The sequence below is a fragment of the Urtica dioica genome, chromosome 2 (genome assembly GCF_054948205.1).
Source record: "Urtica dioica subsp. dioica isolate 48M chromosome 2, U.dioica_male_clone48M_v1_H2, whole genome shotgun sequence".
NCBI classification, from domain to species: Eukaryota; Viridiplantae; Streptophyta; class Magnoliopsida; order Rosales; family Urticaceae; genus Urtica; species Urtica dioica.
This window is the reverse complement of record NC_142757.1, coordinates 52,510,447-52,527,329: the sequence shown is the minus strand read 5'-3', so window position 1 is coordinate 52,527,329 and position 16,883 is coordinate 52,510,447. Positions and strand designations below refer to the sequence as shown.

The 16,883-nt window shown below is 34.4% G+C and overlaps 2 protein-coding genes across 3 annotated transcripts; both read right to left on the bottom strand.

Moving 5' to 3' along the window:
• Nucleotides 1–1,228: 1,228 nt before the first annotated feature.
• On the bottom strand, nucleotides 1,229–4,248 carry LOC149405557 (putative WRKY transcription factor 26). Its single transcript, XM_089607293.1, has 5 exons — nucleotides 3,945–4,248; nucleotides 3,687–3,851; nucleotides 3,086–3,606; nucleotides 2,455–2,619; nucleotides 1,229–2,010 (listed from the first exon to the last, which is right to left on the bottom strand). The coding sequence occupies exons 1-5, from the start codon at nucleotides 4,197–4,199 to the stop codon at nucleotides 1,578–1,580; spliced, it is 1,539 nt and encodes a 512-aa protein (XP_089463419.1). The 5' UTR covers nucleotides 4,200–4,248; the 3' UTR covers nucleotides 1,229–1,577.
• Nucleotides 4,249–9,994: 5,746 nt separating this feature from the next.
• On the bottom strand, nucleotides 9,995–14,266 carry LOC149405556 (RNI-like superfamily protein). Of its 2 annotated transcripts, none has more exons than XM_089607292.1 (8): nucleotides 13,417–14,264; nucleotides 12,813–12,938; nucleotides 12,565–12,672; nucleotides 11,657–12,050; nucleotides 11,460–11,589; nucleotides 11,082–11,376; nucleotides 10,439–10,690; nucleotides 9,995–10,328 (listed from the first exon to the last, which is right to left on the bottom strand). In XM_089607292.1, exons 1-8 carry the CDS (start codon nucleotides 14,080–14,082, stop codon nucleotides 10,278–10,280), a joined length of 2,022 nt encoding a protein of 673 aa, XP_089463418.1. In that variant the 5' UTR covers nucleotides 14,083–14,264; the 3' UTR covers nucleotides 9,995–10,277. The 2 variants fall into 2 exon arrangements, 1 of the variants encoding a protein (XP_089463418.1); XR_016295533.1 differs by lacking the exon at nucleotides 9,995–10,328 and adding an exon at nucleotides 10,772–10,870 and having other exon boundaries at nucleotides 10,580–10,690; nucleotides 13,417–14,266.
• Nucleotides 14,267–16,883: the final 2,617 nt, after the last annotated feature.

The window sequence follows — 16,883 nt, the reverse complement described above, 5'->3', positions numbered from 1 at the left end:
ATACCTCAAATCTGCCCCAGGTACTGGTCTCTCCTTCAAGAAAAGACGAAGTCGAGGTGTCGAAGTATTCACAGATGCAGACTGGGTCGGATATGTTCCAGACAGACGATCAACATCAGGCATGTGCACTTACGTCTGGGGAAATCTTGTTACCTGCAGAAGCAAGAAGCAGTCTGTTGTCTCAAGAAGTAGTGCTGAAGCCGAGCTCAGGTCCTTAGCAAGTGGAGTATGTGAAGGCATCTGGCTGAAGAGAGTTCTCGACGACCTCAAGATCATCACCGAAGGTCCAATCAAGCTCTTTTGCAATAATCAAGCTGCTCTCAGCATAGCCAAAAATTCAGTCCATCATGACAGAACAAAACATATCGAGATCGACCGATACTTCATCAGTGAAAAGATTGAAGAAAAAATAATCGATATGGAATACATTCCGTCAGGTCATCAACTCGCCGACATTCTCACCAAAGCCCTTCCGCGAGCAACCTTTTCCGAGCTATGTAGCAAGCTTGACCTCCTCAACATATACAGTCAAGCTTGAGGGGGAGTGTTGAAATCGAGCTCGTCAGCTCGCCCTTCCGCGTCGAGCTTGCCTCGGAAGTCCTCTCCTTGGAACTCATTCCTCATGGGAAATCGTCGCATTTATTTCTCATGTTATTTCCGATGTCTTGCTCTCTGTGTATATTTATTATTCTCTTTTTCCTAGAAGTAGTTTTTACACATGTATTTATTACACTCTCTCTTGTACCCACCTCATGTATAAATAGGTGATACAAATTAATATTAAATACAAGAAATATTCAAAGTCTCGGAACACTCTCTCTCTTCTCCGATTCTCTCTTTCTTTATCTTCTCTCTCTAAACTTCAACAATATTTATTCATTTTGGGATACAAGCAGTTATCGAATAATTCTTTTTGTAAAATATATCATTCATTTAACTGTCACATTTGAATTGTATTTTCTTACGCACTGAAAGTATATTTTCTTATTGTGTAATAGAGTTTAAAAGTTGAATTTTAAACTCTTGATTTTTTTTTTCTTCTTCTTAAATTTCCTGGTAAGTATCTTTGTATGATCAGCTGTAGAAGTTCATGACGAGAATGCATGAATTCCATTCATTTGTCAGCGCTTATTAAGTAATGTAATTAAAGTTAATTGGTGTGATCAATCAATGACTAAATTAAATTGTGATTTTGACGTTTTCTAGGCTTAGCCTCTTACTTGTAAAATAAAACAAAACAAAAATCAACTTTATTTAGTGTTAAAAAACTAATAACATGTAAAAATTGCTATAAGCAATAGGCATTATGTTGGAGCTTCCTTGCACTCTACCTTGCTTCACAAGCAACTAAATAAATGCCTACATCAAACATTATTCCTCTTCACAATTTTTTTCCCCTTTCTAGTAACGAATAAAAAATGTAAAAATCAACACCACTTCCTATATCTATCTAACTATACATTTCAACATGTATAAATACTCCAAACTATATCTAACCTATTACAAGTGGTTGGTCTTGGTCCAAAGTCCAAACAAGTTAGCACTAATTTTTTTTTTTTTTTTTTTTTTTTTTGTTCTTAAGCTAGAAATGAATCAAAGAATGACTCATTCTTTTGCCCTTTGGCCTCGTTCTCCAGCCTCGGGGCGTACCCGGGAAAACCGAGGTTCCCTTGGCGTTGCATCATTTGAAGAGTGTACGGTTGTTGCTGCGGAGGAGCCGCGGAGGAGTTATTGTTATAGGGAAGCCTCGCGTCGATAACTGTGGTCGAAAAAGTCGATTGGCTCGCCAGATTATTGGGCAACGGCCTAAGTGGCATCATCGCGTTGGCATTGGACGGGTTTTGATTCGGCGCGGGCCTGCTTACCGCGTACCCGCTGCTCCCTCGGGCCGCGGGGACGTCGTGATTGTGCTTTCCCTCGTAAGTCGTGATCACGGCTCTCATGTCCTGCGAGGCTCGCTCCACGTGCTTCCTCACCGGACACCCCAGGGAAGTACATTTATAATAACTCCTGAAAAATAAAAAAAATAAATAAAAAAAAATAAATAAAAAAATTGAGATTAGTTTCAATATTTATAACATTGATTTTGTGACATGAGTCACATGACAAGGATTGTAAAATACATCACTTATAATTAGTTGTTGTATAATATAAGAAAAAATTAATTAATTAATTGTTGTATAGGAAACTTATTAGACAAATAATAAACTAGTTTTTCAATGAGTTTTATGTTTAATAAATAAGTAAATACTTTTTTGTGACCAAACTATTATAAGTTCAGTGTTGGCATTTCCAAGTGTACTTTTCGGTCTGCAATGTAAATAAACATAATTAATTCCATTGACAGGGTATCTTGAGTATTACATGTTATATTTTAAAGTTACTTAATCAACAAACAAATGACGACATTTATTGTTTATATATTTGTTTGACCAGGTCATAAAATTATTTTACCTTGGGTTTGGATTTCCCTTAACAACTTTCTGTCCGTATTTTCTCCATCTATACCCATCATCTAGAATATCAATCTCACTCGTGGTTTGAACCACAACTCTTGGCTCTTTCACTGTCCTATTTCCAGATGTGGAATAAACCTCGTTCTCGCTATTATCCCCTTTCCTGTGAAAAGACCACACAAAAAAAAGAAATTCCAAAATTAGACCCACTTTTCATTCTTCACAATCCGCACATGATTAAACAATTAATGAGATGTCGATTTTGACCCATATGTATTCCCTTTCAACCATTATTAACACACTTTTAAAATGGGTCAAACGTGGATATCTGAAATCAAGACAATTTTGTGAATTCCGTATCTAAATTACTGTTAACTCTATTCGTTACATTTGTTTTTCCTATCATTTAGTCACATAAAAAGAGTACAGAGTTGAGAAAAATTAAGTCCTTAATACTGCAAAAGCAATAATAAATAATATAAAACTAATCTAAAGTCAATCTAAAATAGAAATTAAATTTAAATATCGAAAAATAAGACGTGCCATAAGTAAACCTATCATCCTAATAAATAAATAAAAGTCAAATAAAAAAATTGAAGTGTAATAAAAAAAAAAAGAATTATATATACCATCGTTTGGCATCAGGCTCGTTATCATCGTTGCCGTCACCGGAAGTCAACGTCGGAGAACCTCGGTCAAACCCGTCTCCACCACCGATGGAGTCCGACGAGTCCTCCGGCACGGCGTTGGAGAGCGAGTGGTCGGAAAATCCGCCGGAGCTCGCGTACGAAGCAACAGCTTGGGAAGAAGAAGACGATCTCTTCGTGGACTGAGGCTTGGGGTGGTTATGGCTTCCTTTGTAGACGATCTCCGTGATCTGACCGTCCATCTCGGATCTCTCGACCTTCTTCTTCATCGGACAATTCGGAGCCGTACACTTGTAGTAGCTCCTAGGGTTTTCGCTCCCTTTCACTTGCTTCTGTCCGTACTTTCTCCAATTGTAACCGTCCTCCGATTTCTGCTCTCTCACGTACTGATAGCTCGGCTGAGGCTGATGAGAGAATTCATGGCTGTTGTACTCCAATTTCACTACGTGGCTGTTCTTGCTCTGTTTGCTGTTGAAATCCCATTCTTGTTGCTTCTTCTGTTCCTGTGAAACGATTTCCCCAAATTTTAAAAAGGAACCGAAAAACAAACAAACAAACAGGTCGTGGTATTTCGGTAATTTACCGTCTGGAGAAGGAGCGATGACGTGGCGGGAGGAGGTTCTGGCGTTGTTTGGGGTTGGAATGAGAAGTCGGAGAAGAACTTGTCTTCCTCTTCAATTTGCTTCTGTTTGTTGTTGTCGCCGAAGGTTTGACCGGAAAAAGCTCCGGTGGTCGGAGATGGAAGAGCCTGATTAATCATTAACAAATAAGAAAGATTGATCAGTTAATTAATTAAAAAAAAAAGTAATTAAAGAAGGAAATGGTTAAAGAGGCTATTTACATTAGAAGAAGAGAGGAACATTGGGGAGCTCAAGAAATCAGTTGGGCTAAAAGCAGAAGAAGAAGAGTTGTTATTGTTGTTGTTGATGTTTGCAAAGAATGAAGATAAAGGGCTGAGAGGGGTTATGGAGAGAGATTGGTTCAAATTCTTATCGCTTCCATTTTGGTCTGAAATTCCCCAACTTGTTTGGCCATTACTGTCCATGCTGTTTGTGGTTGTGTTTGAGAGAATAAGGTCAGTAAATGAAAAAGTCATGAGACGAAAAAAAAAAGGATGAAAGAAGAAGAAGAAGATCAAAAGAAGCTATTTTGTTTTTTTTTTTTTTTTGGGAGTTGGGGTGGTGGTTATTTTGAGAGATGTACTTTTGAAGTGGTCGTGAATATATAGGGGAAGAAGTGTTCGTAGTTGTGTAGAGCGAGAGAGAGGACTTTGAAGCTTCTTCTCAGAAAGCCTATAAGGGTTTTGTTTGACCGTTGAAAAGGATTTGGTCAAACGTTGTGGGTTTGACTTGACTGGCCTTTGTCCTCTCGCTCTCTCTCTCTCTCTCTCTCACAAACACACAGCAAGTGGCGGCTCATGACTAGGTGATAAACAGCCACTAGATTAAGTGGACCCCAGTTTTTGGGATGATCCAACGGTTGTCCATTCAAGGCATAACATGTTTTGGTTTAATATTTGTTTATTTTTTAAACACGTATTTGGGATTATTAAACCGAGAACACGACACTATCGTTTTGGAGATTATTACTATGACATGTTATGTTGAGTTAAGTCTATACTGAAACCATTTTTTTATTGTAATTTAATTACGAATGATGAAATATAAAAAACGAATTAATAAGTTTTTTTTTAAAAGGAAAAATATGAGTTGTTATAGGAAAATGTTAAAATTGTGAATGTTATCGTCAGTAAAGCGATAACTTTACAGAAATTTGATAAAATAAATGTAAGATATACCAAGTTTTTCATATAATTGTTCGTTTATAATTTGATTACTTCTCGTCTAAACAATTAGGTATGAGCTAATACTGAGGTCACAATTGACGCGCATAGTTACTCTCACTTAACTAAACAAGTTGGACAGAGTCATTATGCCTTGGCCATCAAAACTAAGTCGTGCTTATTACATGAATTGTACATTATGAAGTAAATAGAAGGTGGACTTGTGAGTACAACCTTTCCGTGGTAATAAAATTGATGTCTTATTGGAACTATTATGTATTTAACTTCTTCAATAATGACATGCAAAAATCTAGTTAATTTGGTCTATCTGGTTAGGGATTTTTGCAAAAATCTAGTGCCCGTATTAAGTTATGGTTTGTATTGGGCTGTACTGATTAGCCATGCGGCTAAACTATGGTTCAGCTATAGGCCAACATACTTTTAAATGTATAACTATAAGTTGAGTTTGCATTTTTAAGAGAGGGAACTTCATATTCAGCAAATAAATATTTCTCTCTGAAAATGATTATAAAATATCGTGGTACATCCTCAAGAAAAAAGTAAACAAGAAAGTTGAAAGAGCGAGCGAATCTCACAAGCAGGTGCGACGGTGGGGTAGTGCAAACGTCTTTGTTCATGAGACCAAGCTCAGAGATTCAGTTGGCTTAGAAGGTAGTGAGACTGAGGAGATCGAGTTTTTAGCCAAGACATTTCGCGAATCTGGACACTTCGTGATGATCCTTTATTGATAGCGCACACATTAATTTCTTGGACTCGGGATAAGGATGAATACTAAAAAAAATTGGTGGGTTAAGCATGGAATACCGTTTAACAAATATGACAAATTGAAGAAGTTTTATTTAGGGTCGGTTGAGGTATAAGTTTATGCGGTTGGAATGTTGCATTTGAAAGTTTGTCAATGTGAACAAACTGGCCTACAATACCAACAAAATTACAATAACATTCATGTACGCAATATTTTATCTAACACTTAAAACAAATTGTGGGGAATAATATGAAGGTCTCTATATATTATTCTTATGTGAAGAGCAAATCGACAAAAGAACACCTCAAATATATTGATAAAGTATTTGAGATATTTCAGAAGTTTTAGATGAACTTGGACCCGAAGAAGTGTGCTTTTGGAGTGCCATCTGAAAACTTCTTGTGAAATATAGTAAGCATTGAGGGCATAGATCATCATCCCAACCAGGTTAAATGTTTAGAGGAGTATTAAATCCCTAAGACTACGTGGGACGTGCAATTTCTAATAGTAAAGATCAACTCTATGATATATTATATTTATCTCTCAGATGACACGTAAAGTTATACTTTATTCAAATTGATGAAGCGTTACAAAGACATAAAAAGGGGCCCAAGAAACATAAGGCTTTAGAGTGAATAAAAATAAGGATGCCCTAATCAACTACTATCATCATCGTAAGAGGGAGAAACACTATTTGTTTACCAATTCTACAGGAAACCATCATCGGAGTAGTTTTCAAGGAGGGAGAAAAAAGGTAGAAGCTAATATAGTACTTGAGTAGAGTAATAACAGATGGGGCAGAGGTATTTATAGTTGGAGGATATGATGTAAAGCTTGTGTTTCATGATTGAAAAATTGCGTCATTATTTTGAAGTTCTTCGGCATCGTTATTATGAACTGGCCTTTTGTCAAAAGTGATAGAAAACCCTGATGTGGCTGGAAAGATTGAAAAATAGATTATGGCATTCATCGAACTACTTCAAAAATGAAGACAACGAACAACATACTTGAGTATGATGCACTGATCATTAGAATGAAGACATCCCTTAAGCTTAATGTTAAGAACTTAAATGTTAGGAGGGATTCGCACGTGGTAACACTAGCATAAAAAGAACCTTTGGATGGGGTCGAACAGCTTTTGGATGCGATATGTCATTGGATGCAACATGTCGCATCCAAAGGCAACACCTTGCGAGATAAAAAAAAATCATCCAAAAGTCCACCTGGGTTTTGGATGTGGCGATTTCGTATACAAAAGTTAAACAAAAAGAGCGGGATTGAATTCCCCTTTTTATTTCATCCATTTAATGACATAGCAAAAGTTTCAGACTTTTTATCAGAACGATTTTGTACAAAAAATTATTTATATTGTTTTATAATGTTTTCGAATGCATTTTATAAATAATTCAATTCATATGATTCAATTTATGAAATAAAAAGCACAAATAGATGCGACATTATCGCATCCAAAAGTAACTCGTCAAAACACGGGAAATCAGTTTTAGATGCGACGAGTCGCATCCAAAAGTCTCCCGGATTTTGGCGGGAATGGATTTAGATGCAACCATATCGAATCCAAATCAAACACTTCCAGCCATATGGGATTTGACAGAATTGATTTGGATGCGATTTTTCCCATCCAGTACTTTAGATGTGTAGTATTAGATGTGACTTTTGACGCATCTAATGTCGCATCCAAATGACTTTTGGATGCGACATATTGACCTTTCAATGCGACAAAAGTTACATCAAAATGCCCCATTTGTCTTAGTGGTGCACAAGACAAAATGAGTCTATGAGGTTTAAAATGCATAGTTGTCAAAAACCATACTAGTTCGGTCAAATTGATGGAAAATTTTGAAAATTTCAAGTTGGAGCAGATACCCAAATAATCGAACAAGGAGGCAGACATGATGCTGAACGCAACGCCGGCCGAAGAATGTTCGTTTTGGCTGATTTTTTGCAAGTTAATTTACAAAAAAAAAAGGCATGATAAATGTAGATAATATAATGTAATGATATATGCAAAGAATTGAGATTTAAATTGATTAAGAAGAATCTAATTCTAAATTATTAAGAAAATATCTATTTTATTAGGCTCATTTCGGAACATTAAGAAGCGAAATCAATGGAAATGTTTATGAATGCGTAATTTTTTTTAATAAGTCCTTTAATTTACTTTAATTATGTCAATTTCGTCCAATTTAAAAAAAAATCAAAATATTTATTTGGGTTCCCTAAAAAACTATTGATTAAGGAATATATTCTTAACTGTTATAATAAATAAGGCATGATTTGACAATAAACAGTGGCGGAGCTAGAATTTGTAGCCAGTGGACAAATTTGATTAATTTTTTTTTCTAAATTCTCTCGGGGGCATGTAAGAAAAAAATATTCAAGAGGGGTAAATATGAAAAAATTATACAATTTTAGGCTAAAAATATAAAATTTTGGGGTAAAAGTTGTAAGTTTACAAAGGACGTGGAAGAAAAAAAATATTAAGGAGGGGAAAATATGAAACATTTATATAATTTTGGGCTAAATATATAAAATATTAGTGTTAAAAATTTTATTTTTTTAAATTTAAAAATAAAATTTAATTTTTAAAAATTCAAGAGGATAATTGTCTACCCCAATGTTCAAAATATCGGGATATATCGCCGATATATCGTTTTTTGAAGAGTCTCGGTAAAATATCCGTTGTAATCGTTATCGTTTTATAAATAGCGCTAAAATATCGATGATGTATCGATAAAATACCGATATTTTTTAGTAGTTAAAAAATCGACAAAATATCGTCCAAATTTGAAAATATCGTTTTATTTGTTTTTTATTTTATTTTATATTTTCTTTATTTTTTATTTTTTATTTCTTATTATTTATATCTTTTACTTATTAATTTTACTTAGTATAATGATATTATCAATATTTCTTTATTTATATTTTATAATACATATAAATATATGTATGACATAACGTATTATATATATATATATATATATATATATATATATATATATATATATATGCTAATAGATTAAACAATTAAATATATAATACTATTCCTTTTATCATTTTAAAGAATATTTGTAATGTAGTAGAAAAATATAACAATTTCTTTGAAAAAAATTATTTTATTACATTTTTTAATATTGAGAAAGTAATGTAAATATTAATAATGTATATCTATAAGAAAAAAGTTATAGGTATATTGTAAAATATAAATAGTGGTACATATTTTATTATATTCTGTTATAACATTTTTGTCGATATATCCGTTGATAATCGATATACCATCGATATATCACCGATATAATCGGTATTCGGTATTAAAATTGTTATAGAATATCCGTCGATACTCGATATATCCGTAAAATCAGAACCTCGGTATGGATATCGGTATCGACATTTTAAACCTTGGTCTACCCTAGCCAGATGTCTTCGCTCTTGACAATAAATAGATAACTTTATTATTGTGATAGACTTGAAACATGGTACGAAAATACCATTTCACTAACGCACAAAGAATATTAATCATGTTTTTCTTTATAATAAAAGCTCTCTAGATATATAGCCATATGTAAACTCAAGTTTTGTCGTATAGCTAACTTTTAATAAATTTTTAGTAAATTTCCACGAGATTTTATTAACAACGCTAAAAAGGCATTTATAATTGTAAATATTCGTTAATAATTGTAAATAATCATCAAATTTCAAAGATATAAATAAATTGTTAAAAAAGTCAATTAATTGTTATTGTAATTGGTTAGAACTTCCATGACTAGATTTATACAAAATAAACGTAACCAGCGATTGTGACCTTCAAGGACAAGAGCACTTCATTTAATGTCGCAAAATAAGATATTTGACCCTGAATAAATTGTACATATTAGGTCCAAATCTAATAATTTTTTGATGTGATTTTTTGACTTATGGTTATGAGAGAGTCTACAACAAGATATAAGAAGTAAAACAAGACATTTTATATATATATATATATATATATATATATATATATATATATATATATATATTTATATATATATATATAATATGTCTCGTACGTTGAAGTGAAATAATAAATATTTTAGTTTTAGTCCATAGGAGAAGAAATTATGAAAATATGTCCAAAAATATTTAAATTTGAAAAAAATGAATTAAAAATTTTTTGAAGACATTTTTATCTTTCTGATTAAAAAAAATAAATAGATACAAATGAGTAATACTTGTGCGGTCAATTCTTTGTTTTATTAAAATAAAATAAAAAAGTCACTGTTCAACTTTTTAAAGATTTTCAATATTTAGACATGAAATCATCAATTACAAGGAAAAATCTTCAAACTTCAACATGAAATATTTTCTTATATTCTCTGGTAAATCAACCACCACACTGCCGTATGAAGTTAGTTTATAAACATACATGAAGTTATTCCATGGATCTATTATGCCAAAAAAAATTAAAACAAAAAAGAGAAGACGATAAACAGATATCTACTACCATCAATCAGCCGAATGAATCGGATAAAACGAAAGAAACCCAATTCACAAAAACCGAGTTCTCTATCAACGCCAAAGATAATTCAACAACGCCTTAAAAACACTTTTAACTCAGTCGAAAGCTCTATTCACACTATGTCTTCTAACTTGAGTTTCCAACACGACGGGTCTAATTCAGCCTGCCAATAATGGAACACAAAACCAAAAAAAAAAAAAACCATGATCACTCGACGAACTCGTAAAATGTTACGTACGAACAAGTTAGTATTATTTTCTAGGCGATCTTTACCTGCAAAACTTTATCCCTCCATTGAAATACACAGCCGCGAGCTTCCAAGTGTTTGAGCAGAGTTATCGGCAGCGATGACTTGAACGATTCCTGGAGCTTAACCTTTGTTAGTTCCTCGCACGCCAGCAAGGCGTTGGCGAGGCCGAACGGAGTCAACCCGTCAAGATGCAATATCGTCAAGCTCTGTAAGCTGCTGATTCTTGAAAGAGTCGATAGTCCCACGTCCGTCACTGCGCTGTACGACAAGTTTATCTGCAAAACAAATATTCAACAATAAAATTACGACTGCAGCGAATTCAACAGCCGAATTCACAGAAAGCATTGGTTTGAAACCTGAATTTTGCGAAAGGAAATGTAATTTGTGGGATGCACGTGATGATAACCGAGATGAGACTATCTATTATTTCTTCATTCTTGTTTGGTTTGGGTGTGCTAAGAAAATTTGTAGAAAAAAATCCATTACAAAAATGATAATTATAGATGAGAAAGAAAGCGAGTATCCGAAATAGGGGAGATGATATATCGCAAACATGTGAACTCCCTTAAAATTAAAACTCCATCGTATTTTTGGGATTTATATTTATTACTCCATTGAATTTTCCAGGTTATAAACAGGGGAAAAAAAATGAGTGAGGAACGTTACTTGTCTGAGGTTCTGAGAGAAGCAAGCGAGTGGAATCATTCCGGCGTCGTCGACTCTCGAACACTTCTTTATGTCGAGCTTGGCGAGTTGCTGGCACCGCACAGCTATGGCAGCTAAACCCACGGACGTGATTAGTGGACACCCTCGGCTTTCAAACGTGTTTAATCTCGTGCAAACCGATAACGATATCAGCGAAGCATCAGTGATATCTTTACAGTAAGCTATGTTGATCATCTCAAGATCGGGACAGCCTTGGGCGATCGCCGAAATTCCCGAATCCGTGATGTTTGTGCACCTACACAACGTAAATTATCATTGTTTTTGGTCTTTTGCGTTAAATTAAAGAACTCGATGAGAGAAAAATGGTAAAGAAAAAACCTGTATAGATCGAGCTCGTTAAGTTTCGAACAACCAAAACCGACATGCGAAATTCCCTTATCGGTTATGTTCAGACAAAGTGCAAGCTTCAAGCTCGTCAGTTTGGATAATCTAGCTATGAAACTTAAGCCTGCAAAGTGCGAGTATACATCAGGATGGCTTTCTTCTTTCTTAAAACTTAAAATATAAGACATTACCTTCGTCGTCGATCTCATTGTCTGTGAGATCAAGCTCCTCGAGGGAACGGCAGCGCTGACCAATCAGGACGAACGCTTCCCTGGGAACGAGGGTACAGGATTCCATTCTGAGAGAGACTAGGTTTGAGCAAGAGTTGGTTATGTGGGCGACGGAGACGCAAGTGATTCTGTGGCAGCACGTGATGTCGAGCCTCCTAAGCTCTCTGTGCTTGGAGACGAGAGACGAGAGTCCGTCGTCGGTGACACCCGAGCATTTTCTCAAGCTCAGCTCCCTCAGAGGGTTGCACCAATTCCCGATGGCTTTTAGCCCCGCGCAAGTCACGGGACACCCGTCTAACTTGATCGATTGCAACGTGCTGAGCTTTCCCAAGCTATCGGCGAGATCCAGAGTTACCTAAAACCCGACACGTAACCGGATTGAAAAATTATTGTTAACAGAGTTTTGCAAAGTAGCCAACATTTGGTATGTATTGCAACATAGCAATTAACTAAATAAACGAGATAGATACGAGATAATTACCCTTATTAACTAGCAATTAAAATTAAAAAAGAAAAATAAATAACTAAGTAAGACAAACCACCTATTTGACTTCTAAAATTTTGAAAATCCAAAAATAAGAATTAATGGAAACAAATCAAATTAACTAAGAGGGGGGAAAAAATTCACACATTCAAAACTTCAAACCCCCCAATTTCGAATGTTAACATTGTTAATAACAGTTTATAATAGGTATAAGTTGGTTAATATTGTCGTTTGTCGAGCATAAAATCAAAATGCAAATTTCGAATTAATTGCCAACAGCGTCAAAATTGGCTATTGTGTTTAAAATCTTGAACGTTCACTAGCTAGCAATATCACCGTTATTTTGGGTGCAAATATGGAAAAGGAAAGCGATGAAAGGACTCACGGGCGAAACGTATGATAAAGCGAGTTCCTGTAGATTTTCACTGGCGCCACTTGTAAGGGACGATAACCCGACATGACTTATGTTCTGGCAACTCGACATATTTAGTCTCTGTCATAAGGTAAGTAAAAGGTTAGCAAGTTGTTAAATTTCACAAGACATTCCATGTTTTACTGATGAACATACACATGGGAAAGTAGAGCAAATAGAAGTGAAATTCAGAAGCCTAATATTTAGAGCAAAAGACATACCTTTAATGATTTGCAGCCACTTTTGAGAACCTCGAGGCTTTTGTCATCCATTCCGAAACACCCTTCGAGTACCAAATCTTCGAGGTTTTGCAATTCTAATATGGATGTCAAACATTCATCTGTGATCTGAAAAACCATCGTAAAGGTTAAAAACCAGTGAGACAAACAGAAATAAAATAAATAACCAAACAAAAATGAATAAATAAAAAAACAGAGATGATTCTCTAATCCCTAGTTTCATTTGATCTCGATTAAAAAATGACCAAAATGGAAACCTTAATTGAACAATTTAAAAACAATTAAGAAAACGCATTCATACACCTTTTAAATAAACGCATAAACAAACGACCAAAGAGCATACACCAATTAAAAGAGCATAGTATAAGTTTTAGGTACAGAGAAGAGCACCAAATAAAATAAAATTGGCTAAATTAGCAGGACCACATAGATATAAAGAAGAAAAAAAACAAAAAACCATTTGACATCCCCAAAAGCTAAGCAACCATTATTAAGCTCAAAAAACGAATAGAAATGTTAAAATAAAATAAAAAGAGCGAACAAAAAAAAAAAAAAAAAAAAAAAAAAAGCAAAGAGTTCTTTATACCGGCAAAAACGAAAGATCTAAACTTCGAATCTCCTTGCATTTCACGGCAACCAAACCTACTCCGAAATCGCCAACACCCAAACACCATCTCAGGCAAATCAGCCTCAGCTTCGGGCACCCAACGGCGACGCAACCGACTCCGAGATCGGTGATCATTTTACACCTCGCAAGCCACAGCCTCTCCAGATTCCTCGCCTCCGCGATCGCCGCCATCGCCGAGTCCCTGAGCTCCGTCGCGTTCGACAGGTTGATCTCCACCAGATTCGCGCATCCGACGGTTACTGCCCGAATCCCGGCGCCGGAGAAGAACCGCGACCGCGAGAGGTCGACGGAGCGTAGTTCCGACGCGCACGAGGCCGCGATCTGTGCCAGGCAACAGTCGGAGACCCTCGGGCAGAGCGTGAGGTCCACGCGCGCGAGCGCCGGGAACCTCGATAGGGTTCCGGCGAGGTTCTTGGTCCGGAGAGGCCTCAGGCACCTCCGGTGCTTCGCTTCGACTGAGTAGAAGTTTCTGGAGACTTGAGAGAAGGATTTTCGGTCGAGTGAGCTCTGGTCGAGGAAGTCGAGGATCGTGAAGACGAGCTCTTCAGAGAGAAGGTCGAAGAAGTTTGCCGATGAAGACTTCGTCGTCTCTTCTTCTTCGCTCTTCTGCTTCTTCTTGTCCATGGCTGGAATTCGAGGTGCGTTTGTTTCAAGAAGAAGAAATGAAAGTCTTTGTGACTGTTTATTTTATTTTAATTGATGTTTTTTCTCTGGATTTCTGTTGAAGAAGAAACTTGGAGGTCAGTGTATTTATTCATGTTTGTTGGGGAATAGCTTTTCAGAATATAATAATAATATATTTGTTGGGTAATAAGCTTTCACAATGTGAGTGATAAAGGAGAGCTCAAATTACGTTTTTGTTCCCAGTCCTTGTCTGTGTAAAGGACGAGTATACCCCTAATGAGAAAGTACTAAGAAATTCGAACTCCGCCCCTTGTTTAAAATTTAAATAACGGGTGCTGTAAACTAAATAGTGAAATGAGTTTATAATATAGAGAAATAATTTTTTTTATTAATTTAATCTTACATTATATATCATATCATCAATTAAATTAAACATTTAAGCACACGATATAATCTTCAAACGTCAATATTACGTTTCTTAGGGATTGAGTTTTTGTCTTCTCACAGAGATCTCTTCACATACCATCAAAACTAAACATTTGAGGATACATAAAAATTGTTCAATATCACGCATTGTCTATTGATACGAGAAATAATACTTGAAATAACAAAAATGTTGGCTATAATAATATCTGAAATATCACGCATTGTCTATTGATATCCGGTCTTACTATTAGAAAATAAATGGAACATTTTTTATATTATAAAAAATTAACTGAATAAAATAAAAATAAAAATTCAAACAAATGAAAAGATTAATAAAAATAAGACCTTAATTATTGCCACATAAGTCATTTGGTTATATCCCTAAAAATTGTCAAACATAGACTAGATCCAAAATCACATGTTTAAAATGACCTAATTAGTTACAAATCTCTTTAATATTTGATTAAAATATTATTCATAATCATGAGTATAAAAAGGAGTACGGGAGTCCTTATAAATAATTATCTTTTTTTAGCTTTTAACAAAAATATTAAAAAAAAATTGTAAGATGCATGTTTTCTATTGTACGAACGACTTTTGTTATTTAACATTTGATGTCAAGAATATTGTATCCTTTTATTTAATCGTTGTTTTACTTGTATATAGATTGAATATTCTTCTTGAAACGTGAATGAGTTAATATTTATAAATATAGTGTTGAGAATTTTATTCTAAGATAAGTTAGGCGGTACTAAATCTGCATTTTCATTGATAAAAATTAAAGTTATATACCGCTTTCTATCTCGTAAAATACTGCTATTTTCTTTCACTTCTAGATAATTTTTCCTAGGATGTGTGAACTGTGAACTCAGGGGTTAGATTTAACGTAATTTAGGGAAATTCTATTAAATAAATAAAACAATTAGGTTCGATAGTGCTTTTTCATCTAGAAGGAAGGTATGGGCAATATGGTCATTGAACACGGCGTGGACGGTATTGTACGGTGAAGGACTATAAGTACGAAGTGACATTGGAAAGAAAGGTATAAAGGGTATTTTGGAGACTTGGACTTTGATTTTTTTGGCGCAGACTGAGACCACCTTATGTGGTGGAGTAGCTATGTGAGGAAGGACAGAATCAACCATCAAATTGTACGAACAAAATCGTTATAATATTTGTGAATTATTATATGGTAAGCTTTTGTGTCTCAAAGTAATGTGTAAAAGAATAAATAAATAAATAAGAATAAGAAAATATTCTAGTGGAGATATCGCCGTACTTATACATGGCGTTACATAGTACCACCCTTACTCAGATAAGAGCGGCAATATTATATATATATTATTAAAAAGAGAAGTCAAACAATATTGATGGGTGGGCTTTGGAGCAAAACATTGCGTAGGGGAGATGTGTCACATGAATTATTATTTTCTTTCTTTTTTTTTTTAGAAAATGACACAAAATTTGTTAGAAAATTAGTTAATGATTAGATATTTAGAATTAATTAGCTACCACTTAGCTAACTTAATTGCTCGTAAGAGCTCCTCCAAGTCCAACGCTAGTAGACACTAGCGCACGTGGAGAATTAAATGAACATGGTTGTCCAATGTGTTTTAGACTACTTACAAAATATTTTAAAACGGTAATTTTTTATGAAGAGCAAAATATGTTGTTATTCATTTTTTGAAGGTTTTTTTTTTTTTTTGGCGTCGTTATAACTTATAAGCAGTTTTTGTAATAGTGTTAACACTATTTTAGTTTGATTTTGAAACCATATTATATTATTTTATACCAAATTTTTGTTTTGTTTCCATAGTATTAAACATTTTGTGTAAATTTTACTCTAAATAAAAAGTTGTAGACAAAATATCTAATATTAACTATATTATTCATTTGGTGTATTTTAATGAGAAGGACTTCAACTCCATTTTCCATCAAAAGTTTAACATAACTTTACTGTATTTGTAATAGTCCATCAGTTATATAGTCATATTTACAGTTTCACATTACTATATAGTCAATATTTTTTCAAATCTTAGGTAAATAGTAGCGTCTATGTATTTACACGCGTAAATTGACGTAATGGCCCCACCATTTTATTTACCAGGAATGTCACGTCATGTTTGACATTGCCTAATATTTTGTATTTGTAATAAGTTTTAGAGTTCATTAGGAAAATAGCCAACTTAAACATTTGACATTGCTAAATAGCCAACGTTTGGTAAATCTTATGTAAATAGTCGCTTTCATATATTTACAGACGTAAATCTTAGATTAATAGCTCCTTCCTTATATTCGGTCACGTCATTATTTACGGCTATGTACCTAAAATTTACCAAACGTTGGCTATTTAGCAATGTCAAACGTTTAAATTG

Excerpts from the sequence above, each read along its gene's own strand:
- LOC149405557 (XM_089607293.1), bottom strand. The coding sequence starts at position 4,199 with ATGACTTTTTCATTTACTGACCTTATTCTCTCAAACACAACCACAAAC. Across the intron at positions 3,852-3,944 it reads TGTTCCTCTCTTCTTCTAAT|GCTCTTCCATCTCCGACCAC; the intron begins GTAAATAGCCTC and ends ATGATTAATCAG. Across the intron at positions 3,607-3,686 it reads CATCGCTCCTTCTCCAGACG|GAACAGAAGAAGCAACAAGA; the intron begins GTAAATTACCGA and ends ATCGTTTCACAG.
- LOC149405556 (XM_089607292.1), bottom strand. The coding sequence starts at position 14,082 with ATGGACAAGAAGAAGCAGAAGAGCGAAGAAGAAGAGACGACGAAGTCT. Across the intron at positions 12,939-13,416 it reads TAGATCTTTCGTTTTTGCCG|ATCACAGATGAATGTTTGAC; the intron begins GTATAAAGAACT and ends ATGGTTTTTCAG. Across the intron at positions 10,691-11,081 it reads TCTCTCAGAACCTCAGACAA|ATAAACTTGTCGTACAGCGC; the intron begins GTAACGTTCCTC and ends TTTGTTTTGCAG.